The following is a 21,828-nucleotide window of genomic DNA, read 5'->3' on the forward strand; positions in this document are numbered from 1 at the left end:
GGTTTTTCGACGATCGATTGCTCAGCCTGGAAGAACAGGAAGCAGGTAATCTTACCATCGAGAGCTAGCATAGCTAGCCGGAAGAAGCAGCCAGATAGCTCGTTAAAAACACAGGACGCTGCATTAATCGTTAGCACAGGCCGGTGCTCATGCAATACGTTGCTGTCATGTTAAATGCGTCGATGAAGTTGGAGGCTTCTCCTTCCTCCAGGATTATGATGTCGGCGGGACCTGCTAGTGTCGCCTGAGCTTCTTCTAGCCGCCGCTGCCGTGTTCAAGTTTGCTGTGTTTGGACACGTAGCTCGGTGTAAGTTATCCCACCGACCAACTAGATTAAAGTAACATCATTTACGTCATTTGGCCCTAAACTTTACTTTTCATCCTCATCTCATAATAGCATAATTTCTTGAGTATTAAAAAATCTTGCTAATTTGGGGCTCAAGTGCTCGATCCCATTGCTCCAAGTCATCGGACTAATTAAAGTTCAACATTATAGCAAATGAGGGTTAGTAAAACCCACCTTTGTTGGCAATTAGTAGTTTAATATCTACAATAATTGCCACATCTCTGAGGGGTCAAAGTTCCATCTTGTATTGATCCCAAGATGACCAAAAACAATGTTCCTCTTAATCCATGTACTTGAGGATTGATTGCAATGCGCCGATATGTTTCTACCACGTTGTGCTTCGTCTTGGAGATCATGCTAACAGTCAGATGCGACAGTTGTATATTTAAAGGCTTGATATAAAATAAAACCCCTGAACATCTGCAATAGCGCAATGTATCTATTAATTTAAATGACCAGAAGCCCCATTTTGCTGGTCTTACAAGATTCTAAAACACAGTCACATTAGCAATTCAGGAATAGTAGTGACACCAGTACCATCATCTTAATCGTTTTGTTTTCCTTACATTGCACAGGATTATGATGCACAGTGCAGCGGCGTCAACGGACCCTTACCAGGGTGCAGGGGAAAGGGGCGAGCTGGTGCACACAATATCCAAGGAGACGCTGGGGTCTCCAGATGCTTCTGAACTGGGAAGCCCAAGATCTACACTAAACTTTGACCTCCTCAACATGGTTGTGTCCTATAAGAGAATGGCGCTCTTTCTAGAACCAGTTACAGATGCTATGGAGCTGGCCCGCTTTCTGCTAGGGTATGTATTTGGAAAACGGACTGTTCAGGAATGCTGGTTAATTTGTTCAACTTTGGACACAACTTTTCCCATGAGAGAATTGTTTTTATGTTTTGGGATCAAACTGTTGCCTTCATAAAATGTTTATTAACTGTACAGTGATTGGGGGAACATTTTGTGACATTGTGAACTATCTTGCATAAAGGCATTTTTAGGGAGAGGGAGAGTTACTGAAGGAAGTTGACTTCATGCAGCGCACGTGTAAAATTAATTTGTAATAAGATGGTGTTGCAGTGCAATCTGTTCGCTTATTGGTTTTGCTTTAGCCATATTGCACTCAGCACCCAGGACAGAGACAACTGATTGACTAAGTTAACTTATTACCTTGTCGTAATTTCCCATTTTAGTTATGTTCATCACTTTTCTTCTTTCCTATTACTGTTTCCCTTCTGCGCTATGTGTGGCAGCACAAATAAGTCAAAGAAAAAGTATTGAGAAAAAAAGCAACTATTGTCGATTTCTTTAGGTAGATGCTCACTGAGTTGCAATCTCACAATCACCTGATGAAGTTTTGTATGTCTGTATAGTTTTTCCACAAAATTTTGCTCAAATCAGAATGTAAAAATGTTGTCATTTAAATTTAGCGGTACAACTCTACCTGAGAACCAGTTAAAGGTTAATCTATACAGATTAGCTCTGTTTTCAATAGCAGAGAGACATGTTGTTCAGAGTAGGATTTTTTTTTTTTTTCAGGTGGAGGATGCCCCTGTGCTCGCTGATTGTTTGTATATTACTCAATGTCTTCTTCTGCACTATTAATGAAGGTAAGTCAAGGCTTCATCTGTCTGCGGTGGCTACTACTAGCGGGCCTGTTCTTCTCCCCACAGTGGGCTGGTTGTCAGTATGTTTGGTGGCAGTCACAGTGCCTGCTGCCCTGGGCTACCTGCAGGACAGGTGCTGGGGCAGAGCCTCAGAAGCGGAACTCCAGAGGAGGCACTATCATACCGTACATCGCAGAGATTTGCAGATGGTCCACCTCAGTAAACAGGAGGCTATGCTGGAAGTCAAAGACCTGTAAGAAATCTTGCATTTTTTGTTTCACTGAATGATTATGTTAGCTGGAAATGGCTAGAGACAAACTGATTTTGAAAGATTTGTAGGTATGTAATTAGACACAGAAAACTTGAAGAGAAAATTTAACACAACCTCTTCTTGTTTCGATCGTTGTAGTATTGATGTTGATATAATATGAGTACAATAAAACCTCAAAATTCAAATCTGACTGAATTAATGTAACTCAGAATATTTTTTAAATAAAAAACATTTAAACTCACTGTATAGGGCCCTCGGAACAAAGCAAATATCAGTCATTATTTCTACAGTTCAGTACTTTAAAGTGTTTCCATTTTTTGGATGAAAGAAAGTCAATGTAAAGACAACATTAATTGTGGATGAATACCATATAGGAGAGATGATTTTTTTTCCCCCTTTTATCAATTAAAACAGTTCCCAAGTGTCTTTAATGAAGATGCGCCTTTTTTTTCCAGAAAAAAGGCCTCTCACATTCTTTGGAAAAATTACACAAAGGGTGAAGAATTACAAGACACTTAACAGCAACTTATAACTTTGAAATCACTCTATTTTGGGGGGCGATTAGGCCACCGTTGAGTACGATTTTTGACCCTCTCACCAACAACGAACGTTTAAGTATGTGCTGGTTACCAGAAGCTCACGCTATTAGCTAATGCTAATCTCTGCGCCCAACTAGACAGACCAAAGTACAATGGTGCCTTGAAAAATGGGTGTACTTTGTTCCTTCACCACTAGGGATGTAACGGTAACAGCAATATTAAAATTGCCACAATGTTGTTGTTGTCGTCATGGTACGATATTATAAGCAGCACGTCAGTCAAAAAACATTACTTTTCACCCGCTTCAGCCGAACGCAGCGTTGTGAACAAGACAGAACGTGATACTTTGTGCCGCTGAGCCAATAGGAACACGTGGCAATAAAATGACTGGCCAAGCCTATTTTTTGTGCTGCTGTTATGTACAAAAGTGAGTTGCGTCACCTGCCACCATTTAGCGCGTATTTTGAGTTTGCGCTCGCAAGTCAAAGTAAAAAACAAACAAAAGAATCCGATTGACGGCTCGTATCTTGGAAAACTTGTCAAGTTTGTCACTCATATGTCAAGGTAAGTACCGTAATTGTATACAAGTAACTGCAGAGGAAGAGGAATTTAAATTTCTCAGCATGGGCTCGTTTTTCCCGTGTCCAGGTTGAAGCACCTGGATGACATGCTATCTTCGGCCTGTCAATCAGCAGAAACACTTTACAAGGTCCTGTACTGGGACAATCACACCACATCATCAAGGTAAAGTGTACCAGTTAATTGTAGGTATATAATCATCAAAAGAGGTGTGTTAAATAAATACTATTGTAAAATATGTGAAGTCCTTGTGAAGTAGATACTCTACTTTTAAATTTTTTCCATTAATAATAGTCAGGACAGAATTTGAAACGGTAAAACTAGCGTTAATTTGTCACCAGCGTTAACTCAGTGGTGTCGATTTGTTGGTTCACCATTTCAGATTGCGTTACCATGGCGATGATGTAAATGCTGTTCTTTTTCGAGACAGCGTATCATCAAATGATATTTGTCCATAATCTTATTTTAGTTGTAGTGCAAAGTGTTTTATTGATACGTATGGGATTTTGAACAAGTTACACAAGAATTTCTGTACAATTTCTGTCATCGGACATTTAGTTGAAATTAACTGAAGTTAAAATCAAGTAAGTTACTTTTAAAGTTAAGTAATTACTAAATTAACTAACTTACTTTTTCAAGCTGACTCTGGCAACACTGGTTATCAATCATCAATGAGAACTTGAACAACCATGCCATTGTCTTAGGCAACATGCTTATTGGTATAATGCAGTCAGACCTCCATCTAGTGGACAAACGGCACAAGGACCTTATTCTGAACGACTCCAACACTTAATAGCATTACTGTTTCATGAGAAAGGAAGAATATATCGGTGTTTAAAGGCAAAACACCGGCCAATTATGATAATTTTGAAAAGGGCTCTAAAGCTGGCCAATAAATTGGCCGCCTGATGAATCGGTTCAGCCGATGAGCCCTTGTAAAGACCACATTCTGCGTGAATGAGGCTGGTTGAAAATACTAGCTTATCAGTCAACATTTACATCTCATCATCTCTCCCTAGGTTTTATGTAGGATTGTTTACATTGGTGTGTCTTCTCTACATTGCTCCTGTGGGCTGGGTGATTGCTGGTTTGAACAGCACCATCTTCCTTTGGAATCGAGACTTCCACAGAGGTCAGCTCAACTTTACAAACAGCTTGGTAATATAATGTATTTAAAATAATTTCCAAATTGAAGTTGTTTCTGTTGTCACTTGTTTTCCAGTTTTGTTGGACCTGAAGAAGCTGTTCCATGTCGGCCAGGCCTCGACCTCAGAGACAGCGTATGAAGAACTGGAGCAAAGCAATGCGGTGGACAGGACACCCACGCCAACCAGTCTGGAGGTGAGAGACACTCAGATGGAAACAACTGAGTTGAGCAGTTATGATGTGTGGTGTTGTACAAGTCCTTGCCACTTAACTCATTCACTGCCATTAATGAACGTCTGGCAGTGAATGAGTTAAATTAAACATTACACATAGGACATAATGAAAACATTTCTATTCATTTGAATGCAATCGTAAATCAAATAAATGGTACAAATAAATAATGTGTTTCCTTGCAGGACATATCACCTGGCAGTGTAGAGGAAGCAGAAGAAGCTGAGCCTGATGATGAATTTAAAGATGCAATTGAGGTATTACTTTTTTGTCAACATATATTGAATATTTTCAGTACATGTTTACACACCAGTCTCAGCAAACCCGTACTGAATTTAACACTAGGAGTATGAGAGCAGTCATTTTGACTGTTTTCAAACTTTGATGTGTTATTACTCTGCGTATATACTGTAGATATAAAATGCTTCTGGCCTCTTGACTTTTCCTACTTCTGTATATATTTCATTACCATGGTGCAATTGTATGGTATTAAACAATATAAAATAGTTATGAGTAATTATTCCTTAACTACGGCATCCCAGTCAATTTGATGGTTCTACTTACTCTTACGCAGGTTGCGCTGCGACGGCGGCGCCAGGTTTCTATAGCAACCAGCGGTTTAATTGAGAAATTTAGCTGATCACCATAATTGATTAAAAAAGAAAAAAACATCTTATAGAGTAAAGGAGGCGTTACATCTGCTTCAATAATACTGACGAGTCTGAGGATGAATTACTTGACTGACACACAGCGAGTCAGAGTAAAAAAAGTCCCTCCGGCGAGGAGTGCCTTGTCTCTTGTTGTAAAATAGGCTGTTACATGTGATCGTCATGACGTTGTGGGTAGTGCATGCCAGACAGTCGAAATAAATAAAATGATGAGCTTATGCGGTGCTTGTTGACATATTTCCCCCATGGAAAAAAAGAGTTCCGGGGTATGATGTGTGGGGAGTTTGTTTTGTGTGACTTACTTCGGATTTATTTCCTCTTCTTCGAAGTGAAGTGCAGTAAAGCCGTTTGTGACACGCATCTCCTTTCCTTTGGCTCCGAACCAGCTGTATTTTATAACAGCTGACACGCACGCAACATGAGAGCCGCACGAGACAATATGCGCTCCACTAATTGTTTCTGATTCATTTATATGACATCATTTACATTAAATTATACTCAGAACAGAATTTTAATAAACAAAATACCTTAATTAGACACTGGAGCAGTGAGTAATCATTTTAGTCGATGACGTCATTGCTAGAGCACACCAGAGAGAGTCAAATTGACGGGTCTCGTACTTTTTGTAGTGTCAAAATCTTGGTACTCTAGTGCTAAAGTCTTTGCTGAAACTACACATGTGGCATGGATTACTGATAGAGATTCATATCAGGATTGGTTGATAAATGATTAAATAGTTTGAACTTGGATGTTCATCCCTGGGCATCCTAATGCTACCCAGAGACAAAACTGGAAAATGCACAACTTTCATATGTATCCGTGGATAAAACAGCAAAGCTTATGGTAAAAATGGAAGTGAGCAGTGCGCACCTCGCCTGTCCATTCCAGTAATGAGCAAGAGTACTTCTGTTGTAGTATGAAATCATTTATGGTTAAAGCAGAGTTGCAGTAGAATGTTGATTTAATTATTTTTTTTAATCTGTTGCTAACTTTGTTAATGTTGATGACTGTGACCAAGTTCTCACTTTTAAAAAAAAACCCGCCACTTTCCATATCTTTGGATCTGTCTTTTTTACCTTGTTTAGCTATTGGCTGGTTTTACGGGCACTCCGCTGTGAGAGGCCGTACCTTTTTGTACCTCGTTGTACAGTTAAATAGTCTGCATAATTTTCTTAACACAGCATACATGGTATTAATCACAATTGTTAATTGCCACAACAATCATAAGTGGTTTCCATTTCCTCCTTCCTGGGTGGAATAAAAATATTAATTATGTCATTCCTGTTTATCTCCTGCTTTCCTCTGAAATCAGGAAAGTTCCATTTCCCTACAGGTGAGTGCTGCACTATGTGCACTGACACTTGGTAATCTTGGCCTTTCTAAAGTACTTGTCACACAATTGCATAAATTGTGTGAACTGACCAAGTTCTGTACTGTGCTGTATTTAGAATCCTGTAGCATGGTTCCTGTGTAGTGGCGTGGGTACTTGTGTGTAAAGTTGTACTGTACTGTGTTTTACTGCATCCCACAAAGGAAACACCTTTGGTGTTAGTGGTAAGTGGATTTTCCAGTACCTTCCATTCATGCATCCAACAGTGATGCAGCGTGTATAAAGGGCTTGTTGTTTTCATGCTGTCTGCATGAGGGGCTTTCTTTATTCCTAGTTTAAAATTGATATCCTGTAGTAACATCACTTTTTTTAGCTGCTCATGTTCTAATAATAGTGTATGGATTTGTTTCTTTTACACGTCCTTTACACGTTCCAGAAAGCGCATGCTTATGCGTAGCAGATCATTTGACTTTGCATGTGCATGTACAGCATCTTGATTCATTTCTTTATTGTATAGCCTATGGTTATTTTATTTGATAAACATGAGCGGAACTCCGGGACAGTGGTCGACCTGCGATTTGTGCGTATTTCCAAACAATTTCATGTAGAAAGTCATGGAAATTGAAATAATACATTATTACCTCATGTAATTGACACATACTGTGGGTCTTTTCTTGTCTCCCCCTCCTCCCTTTTTAGGAGGATGATGATGGTCCACTTGGAGCCCCTGAGTTTGATACCATCTCTGAGAACGGCCTCCTGAGTCGGAATGAACCCATACGCAGCAAAGTGTCCAAGCTGACAGAGAAACTGCGCAAACGCTACCCCACCACCGGCGCAGGTCAGATTGCTGTGACAAAGCTGGAGTTTGAAAGTAGCTGCGTTATTAATGCTCAGAATAGGTGTCTGTTTTCCTCTCTCCAAAGGCAATTGTGCTAGCTGCAATGCTGTCTTCTCAGTGCTGAAGAAAAGGGTGAGACTTGAGGAGAAGTGATATTCAAACTGCGCACATTGTGTTTCATGAAATACGAGTCTCAACACATCTGTCTCTCTTCATGTTGTAGAAGAACTGCAGTAACTGTGGCAACAGCTTTTGTTCACGATGCTGTTCTTTCAAAGTGCTGAGGTCTTGCATGGGGGCCACCGGTAAGGCAAGAAAAGTCCACTTCAGTGGCTCCTTTAAGGTTGAACACTCTACTCATACTTTGGGATACCTGGTGAAATTTTTCTTTACAATTCTATTATGCGCCCCTACTAGTCTAAACGTGGTATTCTGATTAATAATATGTATGTGGAATATAAATTAAGCAGAAAAATCCCACCAGTTTTTAGCTATCTCAGGAGGCGGCCATTTTGCCTCGTACTGGCACTTGCTGTAGACTGAAAATGACATCGCAGTGCATGAGGGCTCAGCTAGCAAACGTCATGTGACGAAACTCAGAAAACGGGTGAGCCGCGATGTTCGTAAACTGAGCACTTAGGCACTGTGATGTCATTTTCAGTCGACAGCAAGTAGCAGTACAAGGCAGAATGGCAGCCCCTTGAGATGGATAAAAACCGGTGGATTTTGCTGCTTGATTCATATTGAAATACAACATTGATCAGAATGCTGTGTTTAGATTAACGAAGGCACATAGAACATATTATTGTATAGAAAATGTTTGACTTAACTTCCTCTTTAAAACCAAGATACACAGCAAAATAGTCTTTTTTTTTGGCATAGCATTACACCTCTAGCAATTATACATTTGTGGTTTCACTGTTTTAACTGGTGCTTTGAGGGTAACCATAGCTACAGTGTGGCATGCGATGAAAACAGTTTGACGCCCCTGCTTGTGTGACATCATGCATGACCACCAAGCTTTTTGCAAGACTTTGTGTGCACTTGTCCCCAATATTTACATTGCAGCCCAAAATGTATGTTTGGGTTGTTCAAATTTTGACTGTATTTAAAGACAGCATATTGTCCTGTTGATCACCTACTGTATCCCTTTTCCCCCCAGCTCCAGAGGCTCAAAGAGAGACTGTGTTTGTTTGTGCTGCCTGCAATTCCTCACTCATCAAGTTACAGTGACCTGACGTTTGGCCCAGTGGAATGTTTATCACTGTTTACACCTCCGCTCGTCACACTGAGAAGTAACTAAACCCTCAACACATAGATCCTTCTTGACTTTTCTGTTCTGCCTATCCCTTGTGTCACTGGATGTTGAGTTGGATCCCTGTTTGTCCCTTTGCTGAGCAGAGGGAAATGGCGTTCATGCATGGAAAACAGGATTACTGGTGCTGTCAGCAGGCATTGCTTACAAGATCAATGGTTTTAAAATAATTTAACTGACCACCACCAACATGATCAAATTTGAACTCTGTAGGATTTACATTAAAAAAAAAAGAAAAAAAAAAAGGAGAGACATGCTTGACAAGGTGTGGTAATGCACTGGATTAACCCATTAAAGCCTAAAGCGCCTGTCTCAACAGCTCCCCAAAACCTAAGGTCGTCTTTGGAATTACCCTTGAAAACCTGGAGTTTTCCCAGAAATTCAACACCTACAAGATAATTAATATCTCAGCCCCTGTAGCAGACAGAAACATAGTTCCAAAAGATTTTGAGACCTTAGACATGTGGCTTGCACATTTACTGTTTCAATCGAAGATATAAAAAATAAAGTGTCAGTGTAAGAGAAGCACTATTTCTAATTTTAAAAATCAGGTGGTAATAACTATCCTCTATTTTGTTACAAAGACGTCGATATCATTGTCTACAAACATATATGTTAACCATATATCACGTTTGACTGGTTCTACTAGTTCAAAGTGCACAAGCGCATCGTCTATATCACTGCCGTTACTCATTTCAAAGCTCCCGCGATCGATGGCGTCCGCTATTGACTCGAAAGAATTCCAGAACATCCTCTGCGGGCTCACGACACAGTCACGTGTATATTGTGATGCATTTCATTTGTTAAGAGAACAAAAATTGGATAAAAAAAAAAGAAAATGACGTATATGCTCTCCAGGCTTTAAGGGTAGAAAGACGCAACAGCGCTCCAGGCTTTAAGGGTAGAAAGACGCAATAGCGCTCCAGGCTTTAAGGGTAGAAAGACGGTTATGCACTCCCATCCTTAATGGGTTAAAAGGAGCGATTTGGACCGGCATGCTTTTCCTCGTGTCATTTTAGCTTTATGGGATCACATTATTTTATTCCTACTTGGATCAAAATTCCTTCAACTGGAGTAACCGGATTGGACAGTTCAACTCGGTAAAACATCATCTGCCTCACACTCTTAGAAGCAGGACTTAAAGGATGCGGTAGCATTGTAACTCGATGCAACGTTATTTGAACCTTTATGCAGGCACTGATTGTAATTGTTTGCTTTGCTTTTATTGTACCGGTAATCATACAAGGGTTAATGTAATCCCTTCTTCTAGAGCTAATATATTTAATTTAAAATGCCCGAAAATGCAAGTTATTTGAAGGATTTTTGTCATGTATATATTGCTGCATCTTTTATGGGTGAAATATTCCATTGTTGAAATAAACAGTCAAACCCCAAACGGTTTCTATGTTCACGACAATGTGCCGTAGCAGCATGGAAGCATCTCTTGAACACCAAACCACCGGGAATCAACCCCCAACTGAATACATCGAAATGACGGCGGAACTAGTGAACTTGTACATTTATTTGACTCCTTTAATACAAAATGAGTTTTATACTGGAGAAAAATGGTGAGGCACCTGCAAACTTATTCCATACATGAAACATTATACAGTAGTACCCTTTTATCCTCTGTGCTTTTAACACATGAACAAACAGCACTGAACATTATTCGGTAACAGCTTGGCTATATTAATTTGTGTTTAAGAATAAACCAAAAATGTAACTTTACATAGATGGGGAACCACAATATGTTAACGTATACATGTACAACAAACAAACCATCTAGGGTTCATGCGTGTGCTGGATAACAAAGGGCGAGAGCCCGCTCACCCTGGGCTGGTTGTCAGCCAACAATTAATCTTAACATCGAGCAGCATCCAGCAGTGTAGAAACTGAAGAGGATGAGCAAGTGATGCAGTTGAGGAGACCAGACCAAGTGACCTTAATGTTCTAATTTAGATTTTTCCAGCTTCAAGAAATCAACATGCTGTTACAATGTCATTGTAGAAGTTGACATTCAACAATTATTTAGGTGCTAATGCAGGAACAGTGAAATGCACAGGATATTCCCTGTGCTGTGCGTTAACATTTAAATTATCTTTACATAGTCTGGTAGGAGACAACCAAGTCTGTGCAATTTTTAATATCAATGAAAGCATGGGTTAAGCTTTCTAAACTAACTTATGATGAAGTGTAAGGTAGAGAAAAAAAAAAACAATTTTAATCAACATAGCAGAACTTCACAAAATAACTAGTGTAAGCCTTGCCCATGGTTCTGAAAGTGAACAACATTTGCACAACTCAGTGGCTTACTGTACAATCATCCAAATTATTCACATAAAATAAAAAGAACAAAACAGCTCAACTACAATAAGCCAACTACCTATTTCACTTGAACAGGAATGAAATGTGGTGGTTGTTCACATGTGCAAACTTGTCCATGACTTTGTTGTTGAAATCCACCAGTCCCTGGATAAATTGGTTTTCATTGATAAGCATGCAAAGAGAATTCAATCGCTCTTTTCCTAGTTTGTTTCTTGCAAATGTGTTAATCCTTTCCATTGCGCAATGGTTACTGTCAGGCTCAGGAGACACCATGGGAGTTGCGAGGAAGATGTTCAACAGAATGCATGTTTCAGACAAAATCTCTTGTAGGCCAGTTTCGCTAATAGTCTGAAGTAGAGAGAGTGCAGATTTGCCTGCATACAGCTGATTGTGTTGGTAGAGAATATTTAGTTCACTTTGTAACTTTTCCTTGTTTTTAAGAGCTGAAGGCCACAGCTTGATAGCACAGCTGAGTTGGGCCACCGGGAATGATGCCGCAAATTTGGGGAAAAGTGAGCAGTCCACTAGCTGCGCTGCGACGAGATAGTCACTGTTGGAGAACCGGTCCGACACTTGTGCAATCATGTTGTCACAAGCCTCCTTCATAACTTCAGCCGTGTTGGTTTTCCTGCGCTTGGCTTCGCCATCGCCAGCGTGGTCGGCGATCACCTCTGCCCTCTCTCTCACCTCCTTCACGTTGGCGATGAAGTTCTCCACAGCGCATCTCACGACCGAGCCGTCAATCTCTCGGTTCTGCAGTATGTTCTGCAGAACATCCACTTCGGGCATGACTTCTGCGAAGAAATGCAGCAGCTGGAGGAACTTGGGGTCCCTCAAATGCATGGATAGGCCGTATGCCTCACTAACAGTAACACTGTCCCATCCTGGCTGAGTGCGAATACAATCCAAACACTCCAGTATGGCATCCTGACTGTCCCACACAGCGTTAATGGTCCTGCTCTGAAAGTTCCACCGCGGTCGCTGGATGTCGTTGTACGACACCTGCATCAGGGCAGCTGCTCTTGTGGGCGGGGTGAAGAAAGCTGCAAAGCCAGTCAAATCAGCAAAAAACACCTTCAGCTCACGGATTCGAGACGCGCACACTTGCTGCAGGGTAACATTTAACTGCTGCGAGTAGCAATGCACAAACACTGCGTTGGGGTATCTTAAACTCAACAGACTTTGCATGCTGCGTTCGCCATCACGCAGCATGGCAGCTCCATCATAGGTTTGCGCAATGAGTTTCTCAGCCAAGCGCAAGGGCTCGAGAACTTGATGGATGGCGTCGGAAAGACCGTAGGCAGTTTTATCCACTTCGATGAACTCAATGAATCGCTCGACAAGAGTGTTGTCAACCACATACCTCAATACGACGGCCATTAGAGAACTGCACGACATATGAGTCATTTCATGAACCTGCACACCAACAAACTGGCTCTGTTGTAACTGTTTTTCCACTTCTTCCCTGTAGACCTCATACATGCAATCCAGGAGCTCGTCCTGAATCGTGCTTAAAGACGTATGAAAGAAAGGCTGCGCATTATAGTGTCTTTTGAGCCTGGTGTCTCCTTCACACATGGTCTCAAATATGCAGCTAAAGAGAGATGGGTTTAGTGTTTCGTCGTGACCGCGCAAATCCATTTCGCACTTGCCACAAAGTTTAACACAGGTAACCAATCTGTCCAAAACATAGCGATTCTCCGCAGTTAGTCTGTTGTGCTCCTCGGTGGCAAGCCGATCGGCGTCATCGATGCGTGTCTGCACGGGGGGTAGCCCAAGTAAACCCAACTTCATGGCACATCTCAGGTGAGACGAGGAGCTCTCGTGCTTGGCCGTTCTTTCGGACAGATGTTTGATGTCTCTAAAGCCGATCGATGCCCATACGGAGTCCAAGCCACCAAAAAGAAGACAGGGAAAACAGAAGAGCGCACTTTTGCTCGGGCTAGCGGTTAGCCACTTCTTTTTTTCGAACCAGTCTTTTTTGAAGGTGCGGGTCACCATATCTCCATGCTGAAGCAGTACAAAGTCTCCAGGTCTGTGCGGCCCTAAACGTTTTATTTCCAACTGGTCTTCCAACGGCATTTTACTGAACCGCACGCACAACAAAAGGTCTACGTGGTTCATGATAAAACTTAACAAACGCAATTTTATCTCGATAGCTGATGTAGCAACGTTTTCTTCTTACTGACACCCCACTCCTCCTCCTCCTCCTCCTCCCCCCTCTTCTTCTTCGTCGTCGTCTTCTTCTCCTTCAACTTGCTCTCTTTCACTCTTTTCTCCTTTCTGGCAGACTGGAAAACGGTTTGATCATGTGTTGCCTCCTATTGGTCGTATTATATTATTGCTGGTGTTTCACGGCGTACACTACAGTATGAATATTGTACGTTTCGCTTAATTACTTGAGTCCTCTCGGACACTTCAGCTCACTATTGTGTTTCCATGGCAACAAAGGGACACACTGCACACCTGCCCCTTACAAGGAGAACATGCAGGAACACATAGTCACCTTGGAGTGGAGTGGTCACCAGCCAATCGCAGGGCATATATAAACAAACAACCATTTACACTCACATTCATACATCTAAGTACAATTTTGAGGTACTGTATATTGATGGCCACACATTGCTACAACTCTCTGCTCTCTGCTCCCATGAAAGCCCAAACTCTCAGGTTGACCAACAGGTTCTCTGACCGACTGAGCTGCTTCCTGGTTTGGCAGGATAGAAAATTCATCCAACATGACTTTCTTGGTCGTCCACCCCCGTCAGCCCAACCATCTCAGACTTCTCAGCCGAACAAAACTCTACCTGCGGATATTTTCCTTTAGCATATCACAGCTTGCTCAAACACTATAAAATGAAGAGACTCCTTTGTAGACTGCTGGGGAAAAATACAGTTTCATGGAACAAATCTTAGATTGTAATGTAGGTTAGTGCTTCTGATATTATTAACATCAGCAGAGAAGGCCTTGCTGGCCCTGACTGTTCGCCACTGAGTGGTACACATGTCTGTTCATTTTCCTCTTAATGATGGGTTTATTTATTATGATTTATCCATCCTCCATAGCGCTTTTGAGGCCACAGTGAGTTGGCACCTAACCCAACTGACTTTGTGCGTGAAGCAGGGTACACCCTGAATTTGCCAGCCAATTTCAGGGCACATATAGACACGCAAGCATTCACATTCACACCATCGAACAATTTAGAGTGCATTCTTCTTCTTATTATTATTATCATCATCATTGTTATTAATGTCTTAAACCACAATACATCTCCCCTCTTAAAATATGGTCACTTCACCATTGACAACAGAGCTTTTCAAAATACGAAAAGATGAAGATGACTGATGTCACTGGGATTTAGTTAATGTCTAGATAAATAAAAGCATATAGAGCTAAATCCTGTCCTCCTTCTCACTAGCCCCTCCCCCATCATTTAATCTGTCCCGTGTCAGTCATCAGCGCACGCTGGGACTCGAACAGCAACATGGCGACTGAGGTAGGACTGGCACAATGTGCTCCTTATCATGATTTTTAATGCTTATCGTAACCACTGTCAGCAGAATTTGTGTACAAAATAGCTGGTCTGATCCCGTAGACTGGACACAGTCGGAACCAACAAGGCTACATGGTCTCAGTGGAATCAGGACATGCGAGGGCATCCTCCTCTTACTTACAGTAGCTAGTTTCGCCCAAATGTCGATATTTTCTACAACATTAACACTGTCAAACAGGCACGCTAACTCGGATGTGCTGAACGGACATGGACAGTGCATGTCGTTTAATAAACACGCAGCCCTCGCCTAAATGTGAAGCAGTTGTGCTTTTATGGGTTTGAGCGTCCTAATAATCCGATGACCGCGTCCCAAGAGTGGACGCATACACACGTAGCCCTTCAGCACCACGGACAGAGGCCACGACAAAGCCACTTTTTTGTTTTATATGAGATGATTAGATTACTATCAGACAGTTTTTTACCAACCTATTGAAGCAAGGTATACATTTTAAAGAAGACAAAAAAAAAATCTCACGGCGACGGGTGTAGAGACTGATAAATGTCACTAAAAGTGGGTACATAGGTTAAATGTGTACCTTCTGCTAGTGCTGAACGATTTTAGTAAATGATCTAATATTACGGATATTACGATTTTGTTTCAATTCAAAATTTTATTCAAATCAGACTTCAGTGCAATATTCACTATACAGTATAGTATACAGTAACCTTTACAAACATGGCAGAACATCAAAAGCTATTCCTCCAATAATGTAAGGTCACTAAAAAGGCTGTGTGAATCATCTGGGACATCAGATATGATGTGTTTGGGCTGGCTGTTTAGGAGACCAGCCAGGTTTTATGTAGCCAGGTTATTATTATTTTCAGTATTTTTCATGCTTTCACATTAGCTTAGCGATTACCATTTGTTTCTCCATCTGCTCTTCCTGTTCCTTCCTTGTTAGAAGTGTATCTTATTTGCCACCACAGAGGTGAGGATCAGTTACTTTGAGGAGAGCATCTGCACCACGCTGCTTGTAGTTGGTGCCCATGCATGAAGTGCTGCCCAGCAAGTTAGCTGCGAGCTAGTAGGGACCCAGGGAGGATGGATGTATATGCGATGTGACGCAATTTTTCTAACCAGCCGGAGTTGATTGGTTAGTTGTGTGACCTGTCCACACATACCGCTTCATGCTTGGTGAGCTTGGAGGGGGAAAAGACAGAATTTTTCTTTTTATAATGGACTTACAATTGTCCCCATGTTGCTAAAGCCAGAAGACGTCTTACGTTGCCACTGTTACTGACAAATGCTATTACTCTCATTGTTCATGGTTCTGACAACGTGATGTAGACAACTATTTGAGTAGCACTCAATGCTTCAACTTATTCGAGAAAAGTTCATATTGCATTGTATGCAGTGCTTCTACCATACTTACTGGTGCAATACACTGTGGCATTTTCGCCATTGTGACAGAAAAAGTGAAAACTTTGCAGACGCATCAATGTATTCAATTTAGGTGCGCTTATCAATTGGCAACGCAAGATGGCCGCCGGTGCCTTCACTTCTCTTGTTAGTCCATTCATATACTATATGTCAGTGAGATAAGAGAGCTGGAAAAAAAGGCAGCTTTGGCGATCAGAAAACTAAAAATAAATCATCAGCCCTACCTTCTGCCATCTAGTAGAAGAGCGTTCAATTGTTCTGCCTGTCACGATGTCACTGGCATAGAACGATGAACAACTATACAACACTCAAAATATACTAAACTCGAAAAAAGCCTGTGTATGAGCAAGTCTGCGACCGACGGGCTGACGAATGTTCTTGCAAAGCGAATAGCGATGAACTGCAGGCCGATTTACATAGTTGAAGACAAGGGATTAATTGAGGTGTTGCAAACATGACCCATCATACAAACCACCTTGCAGGACTGCAGTGATGACTAAAATCAGCAAGATGTATGACGGTGATAAGAAAAGAGAGAGAAAGAGAGAGAGAGACTGAGAGAGAGAGAGAGAGAGAGACTGTAAGCGAGTGGTAAGGATAGTGTATCGAACGCTGGGCTTCTCTCCAGCAGAGCACAAATGGATAATCATGCTCTGCCTGCCTCTCCTGTAACATCCTACACCTTACGAGACCAAAACAACAGCTACTATTTGCACACAGTACTACTTAACTGGTGAAATGAAAGAGAAGTAGAGGCATCTTTCCCCAGGGAACTGTTTAAAAGATCATGTCGAAGAACAACACTCTTTAATTGTCCCTCGAGGGTAACTATCATGGTACATGTGTACACGTTCTATAAATACATGTACAAATTCTCTAATGATGTGGGTGTGCAATACGGTAGACATGTATGAACAGGGCTCAACACTGTGACCATTATACTCGCAAATGCTCCCAACACACAGTGGTTCTTAACTGCTGTCAACTTGGCAGCCGCTTTTTTCTATTATTGCAAAGTTGCGGCCTACAACAAAGTAAATGTATTGTTCAAAAAAGAGCATCTGTAATGTTATATGTTTCTACATAACTACACTCTGCTTTCATGTCCAAGCGACAATCCTGAACACATTATGAAACCCAGCCTGAGCATGATAACCACGTATACAGTATAATAATTAAAAAAGTATAAAAACAGTATAAAACAGCATTACCCCTTTTGTGGGCGTACATGATCTCTTTTCCTTAGTTCCACAACCTACAGGAGTTGAGGCACAGTGCATCCCTGGCCAACAAAGTCTTCATCCAGAGAGACTACAGTGAGGGGACCACCTGCAAGTTCCAGACAAAATTCCCCTCGGAGTTGGAGAGCAGGGTGAGAACATGCGTCTTCGTGCGCACATTACGTGTTATGCTGTTCATTTACTTTTGCGTTGCACAATATTTGTGTTGAGCAAGCCTGCAATTCATTGATCCGTTCATGTGTGCAGATTGAGCGGACTCTATTCGAGGACACTGTGAAGACCCTCAATAACTACTACGCAGAAGCAGAAAAGATCGGAGGGCAGTCTTACCTGGAAGGTTGTCTGGCGTGTGCCACAGCATATCTTATTTTCCTCTGCATGGAGACACGCTATGAGAAGGTGAATGTTGAAAACGCAGCTGACAGGAAGTGACTTTATCAATAGGAGTCACTCAGAGATGTTTGTCAAGGCCTAAACTGGTGTTCATCTCTGTTGCCCCTGTCACTCTCAAAAGGGAATCTGATCATCTGATTTTTATATCTCCATCTATCCATCTATCTATCTATCTATCTATCTATCTATCTGTCTATCTATCTATCTATCTATCTATCTATCTATCTATCTATCTATCTATCTATCTATCTATCTATCTATCCATCCATCCATCCATCCATCCATCCATCCATCCATCCATCCATCCATCCATCCATCCATCCATCCATCCATCCATCTATCTATCTTTCTATCTATCAATATCCATCTAGCCATCTATCCATCCATCCATCTATCTAATTATCTATCTATCTATCTATCTATCTGAATTACTGAATTAATACTGAATTGAATTTCTTTATTACAGATTCAGAGTCCAGACACAAACAAACCAGATACACAATATAAAACAAATATATAGAAATATACACACAGACCAAGGTAAAAAAAAATAAATACATAAATAAAAAATCCATGTATAATATGCTCATTGAAATGCATTGGGAAAAACAGACCCCCAAATTCTTAGCGAATGTGCGAATCCACAGATACCGAGCAGCAAGAATGTGGGGGTCCATTGTATAATGTAATGGAAGGAAAATACTACATGTATTATTTTTCTAAATCGCAAAAAGGATTTCAGGGAACTTTCCTGATGGCTCATGTCTCGGAGCACACAAAACAAGTGAACATCACATTAGCAATTATACCAGCGATAGTGACATACCAGAACTCCCTTTGAACAGAACTGTGACATTTATCATTCTACATTATGACAGCGCTCGTCAAAGCCTACATTCCTGACTTACTTTAATTTTTATTTTTCTCCACTGCATGGAAAGAATAAAAAAGCTTTCCAGTCAACTCCTAATTAATATTTCATTATAATCCCTTTAGCTTTAGGTCATTGTTTTGTTTCAGTTCTTCCATTTTACAAGTATAATTATTTTTGGGTCAGTGTTAAAATGTTTAGCTCCTTTTGTTCCGGAATGCCCCACACTGCATCCACATTCAAAATGATTCCCCTAACAACTTCTCCTGTGATTTTCATTTCAGCGTAGTAATTATTAATTTGTGCTCTGCTGCAGGTGTTGAAGAAAATTGCCAAGTACATTCAGGAGCAGAATGAAAAGATCTATGCTCCCAGGGGTCTGCTCATCACTGATCCCATAGAGAGGGGAATGCGAGTTGTATCCTTACTCAATGTTTGTCCATGTTCATGGATACAAAACCTGTAAGCATTGCCAGTTAATATAAGCTTATCCTTGTTGACACGCTCTCAGTCCCTAACGGCCTTCCCCAGATAGAGATTTCCATCTATGAAGACAGGGGCTCCAGCGGCTGCAGCTCGGGAAGCAGCTCTGTGTCCAGCAGCACAGCTCGATGACTGTGTACTTTTCTGGCAAAACAATGTCCCTCTGATCACTCATAACCCTCAAGAACAACTTTGGACATTTGAACCGTTCCTACCTGTCTTCATGGCTTCACTTTGCTAACACAAAGGGTCCACATGATGTAACTTAAGAAAGACACGTTTCTCCTCAGCTGCATTACATTAGTTATAAGGCATTTCGAACATACAAAATATGCACTTTAGTAATTTGTTGCGATACATCAGATGGACAAAAGCATATTACTGGTTATTTTTGGTGTGGACTTAGTTTGCTTGCTGTATTTTTAAGTGATGTGTTATTTTGTGCGTGAGAGAATGGAATCGAGTAGATGTATTCAAACCACAATCCTTGTCCAAAATTGACCCGCCCAGGAAGCAGGCCTACATTCATTATATCTAACTAGGCACAATAACACTGGATTTTAGCTTTGAGATTGTCAAATATGCTCTAAGTGTGAGTGCGCATATCACAGAAGGCCATTATTCACCCCACCTTGCCCAGATCTCGACACTATAGATCAAAGTCAAGTCCAGATGAAATCAAGACACTATATCATATTGTTTTGTAGCAGATGAATGTCATTCATCCATGTATGTAATGTAGCAAGTCTTCCATTTTCAACACACAAAATGTACATTTTACTAAATCCACATTTGTTTAAAATGAAACCTCAGTTTCTCTGATTTAGATCAACTCTTCCAAAATGTTGTTTATGCAAGGACGTAGCAAAGATGAGCATGTGAGACAAAGTACTCGTCATAAAAGTCTTCCTGAATCTTGCGCCATGTGTTCAATTACACAAACAGTATGCATAATAGTTATCTGACCAAACCTCCAAAGACAAATATTTGCCAAAAAGGGGCTCATTCATGTGAATGTCTCAGTTATGTCAGTGACGTTTTTGTGAAGACTCAAACTTTGGTGCAGCTTAATTGTTTGATACACATGGAAATGAAGTGTTATGACAGCTGTTGAATAAATACAAATCAATCACAAATGCATTCAATTGCCTTTATTGTAATTCTCACTAACAAGTTTTTATAAACAGCAAGTAAAATTGTATTGTCATTGAGCTTTTTATTTTTAACATATACGCCATCACACGGGTGAATATAGTAGATTGATCATATAATTGACAGGTGAGTGCTTTGTAAAAATTAAACATGACCTTTTACATGACCTTTGTGTGCATGAGTCCTCCCTTCATGTAGCTTGTTCACGGAACTTTGACACACCCAGTTCACTTTGATATTGTGTTTGTGGAATATGAGTTAAGCAGCAAAATCCACCCCTTTTTAGCCATCTCAGGGACGGCCATTTTATCACTTCTCTCGACTGAAAATGACATCACAACTCATGGCTCACGACAGATCACGGCCGACCTGTTTTCTGAAGCTGAGCCGTGATTGGTCATCCCCGAGCTCTGAGCAGTTTTGATGTCATTTTCAGTCGGCAGAAGTGACAAAATGGCCGCCCCAGAGATGTCTACAAACGGGTGGATTAACTCTTATTCCACAAATGCAATATTAATCAGAATGTTGTGTTTCAACTAGTGGGCCTGCTGGGAACATATTCTTGAAAAAAATTGTTTGGGTTGATTTCCTCTTTAAATGAAACAGAATTTGAAAACAAAACATGGTTACTCATCATAGTAAAGAAGAAAAACATGGCTTGACAAGGCAAATTGGGTTCGATGAAAATATCTTCAGATGCCTGTAGAAACAAAATAAAAGAAAAATTAAGGGAAAACTTAACTTAATTTACCGGTAAAAAAAAGGTCTACCTGTACAGCGGCCGTTCTTTACAGTAAAGCCTTTACCACACTGAAAAAAAAACCAGATTTATTTACAATTTAAAGGAAAGCCAAAGTGAATTAAAAACTATAATGCATACAATACCTCAGTGTCATTGTCAAGCGTGGACATTTCTGTGTCCCTCGGATATGCTACTTCCACCACTGATTTCATCTCGGCAGGCTGAAGGACGCGCGTGATGAAGCTACCGTCAGGCCAAGAGACCTCCATCACAGACACATCATCGTTTCCTAAAAATCATCATGTCACACACAAGAATATTTACCAATTATTGAAAAATCCAAGTCAAAATACAAGAACCTAAACTTTAAAAGCATTTTGCGCTTTACTGCAAAGTAGATCAATAACACCTTGTTTGATGGTGTGCACTATTACAAAGAGGCTGTTAACCAAGCATTAAGACCAATTTTTTGCATTTATTTTCAAAAGTACAGGGTGTTTAGTTTCCATTTAGTAAATAAGAGACATTTGGCATTTAGGCGTATTTTGACACAGTGCGGCTGGTACACAACCTCCAAGTGACCATAGACAAGTTTTAGCCATGTCCAACCTAAAACAAAAGTTGTTTTTGTTATTCAATTGGCTCAATCCTGATTCTAAGGACGGCTGAGCTTAAATATATTGTTTCTCTTGCATTATGTGCAACTATTGCACTAAAAAGTCAAATGATAGAGAGTATTTCTATATTTTTTTCAACTCTTTTTTTGCATTAAACACTTTTGATTTCCAAATGAGCTCTATCAATGAGA

General features: G+C 40.7%; 4 protein-coding genes across 9 annotated transcripts in view; 2 read left to right on the forward strand and 2 right to left on the reverse strand.

Moving 5' to 3' along the window:
- zfyve27 (zinc finger, FYVE domain containing 27) lies at nt 1–10,274 on the forward strand. Of its 4 annotated transcripts, XM_086032368.1 has the most exons (15): nt 1–45; nt 212–307; nt 922–1,158; nt 1,891–1,961; nt 2,025–2,211; nt 3,417–3,512; nt 4,367–4,479; nt 4,570–4,688; nt 4,910–4,981; nt 6,705–6,725; nt 6,926–6,946; nt 7,422–7,563; nt 7,649–7,695; nt 7,787–7,868; nt 8,726–10,274. In XM_086032368.1, exons 3-15 carry the CDS (start codon nt 926–928, stop codon nt 8,794–8,796), a joined length of 1,275 nt encoding a protein of 424 aa, XP_085888494.1. In that variant the 5' UTR covers nt 1–45; nt 212–307; nt 922–925; the 3' UTR covers nt 8,797–10,274. The 4 variants fall into 4 exon arrangements, with proteins under 4 accessions (XP_085888494.1, XP_085888497.1, XP_085888495.1 ...); XM_086032371.1 differs by lacking the exons at nt 1–45; nt 6,926–6,946 and having other exon boundaries at nt 54–307; XM_086032369.1 differs by lacking the exons at nt 1–45; nt 6,705–6,725 and having other exon boundaries at nt 54–307.
- On the reverse strand, nt 3,555–17,530 carry LOC147145795 (uncharacterized). 2 transcript variants are annotated; one of them, XR_015087026.1, is made up of 2 exons: nt 17,350–17,530; nt 3,555–4,682 (listed from the first exon to the last, which is right to left on the reverse strand). XR_015087026.1 is itself a non-coding variant. In XM_086032374.1 (2 exons), the coding sequence occupies exons 1-2, from the start codon at nt 17,366–17,368 to the stop codon at nt 11,267–11,269; spliced, it is 999 nt and encodes a 332-aa protein (XP_085888500.1). In that variant the 5' UTR covers nt 17,369–17,530; the 3' UTR covers nt 10,383–11,266. The 2 variants fall into 2 exon arrangements, 1 of the variants encoding a protein (XP_085888500.1); XM_086032374.1 differs by lacking the exon at nt 3,555–4,682 and adding an exon at nt 10,383–12,246.
- golga7ba (golgin A7 family, member Ba) lies at nt 14,643–20,262 on the forward strand. Its single transcript, XM_086032375.1, has 5 exons — nt 14,643–14,700; nt 17,385–17,510; nt 17,626–17,778; nt 18,960–19,061; nt 19,175–20,262. The coding sequence occupies exons 1-5, from the start codon at nt 14,689–14,691 to the stop codon at nt 19,256–19,258; spliced, it is 477 nt and encodes a 158-aa protein (XP_085888501.1). The 5' UTR covers nt 14,643–14,688; the 3' UTR covers nt 19,259–20,262.
- Nucleotides 20,263–21,828, reverse strand: part of crtac1a (cartilage acidic protein 1a) — a 9,566-nt gene continuing 8,000 nt past the window's right edge. For both annotated transcript variants that reach the window (XM_086032366.1, XM_086032367.1), the window contains exons 13-15: nt 21,164–21,309; nt 21,049–21,088; nt 20,263–20,978 (exon numbers count right to left, since the gene is read on the reverse strand). In XM_086032366.1, the coding sequence (XP_085888492.1) occupies nt 20,971–20,978; nt 21,049–21,088; nt 21,164–21,309 (194 nt within the window). In that variant the 3' untranslated portion in view covers nt 20,263–20,970. The remainder of the gene's footprint in view (nt 20,979–21,048; nt 21,089–21,163; nt 21,310–21,828) is intronic.

Source organism: Filicampus tigris, chromosome 6 (assembly GCF_054856515.1).
Source record: "Filicampus tigris isolate MCC_2025a chromosome 6, RoL_Ftig_1.0, whole genome shotgun sequence".
Lineage (NCBI taxonomy): Eukaryota > Metazoa > Chordata > Actinopteri > Syngnathiformes > Syngnathidae > Filicampus > Filicampus tigris.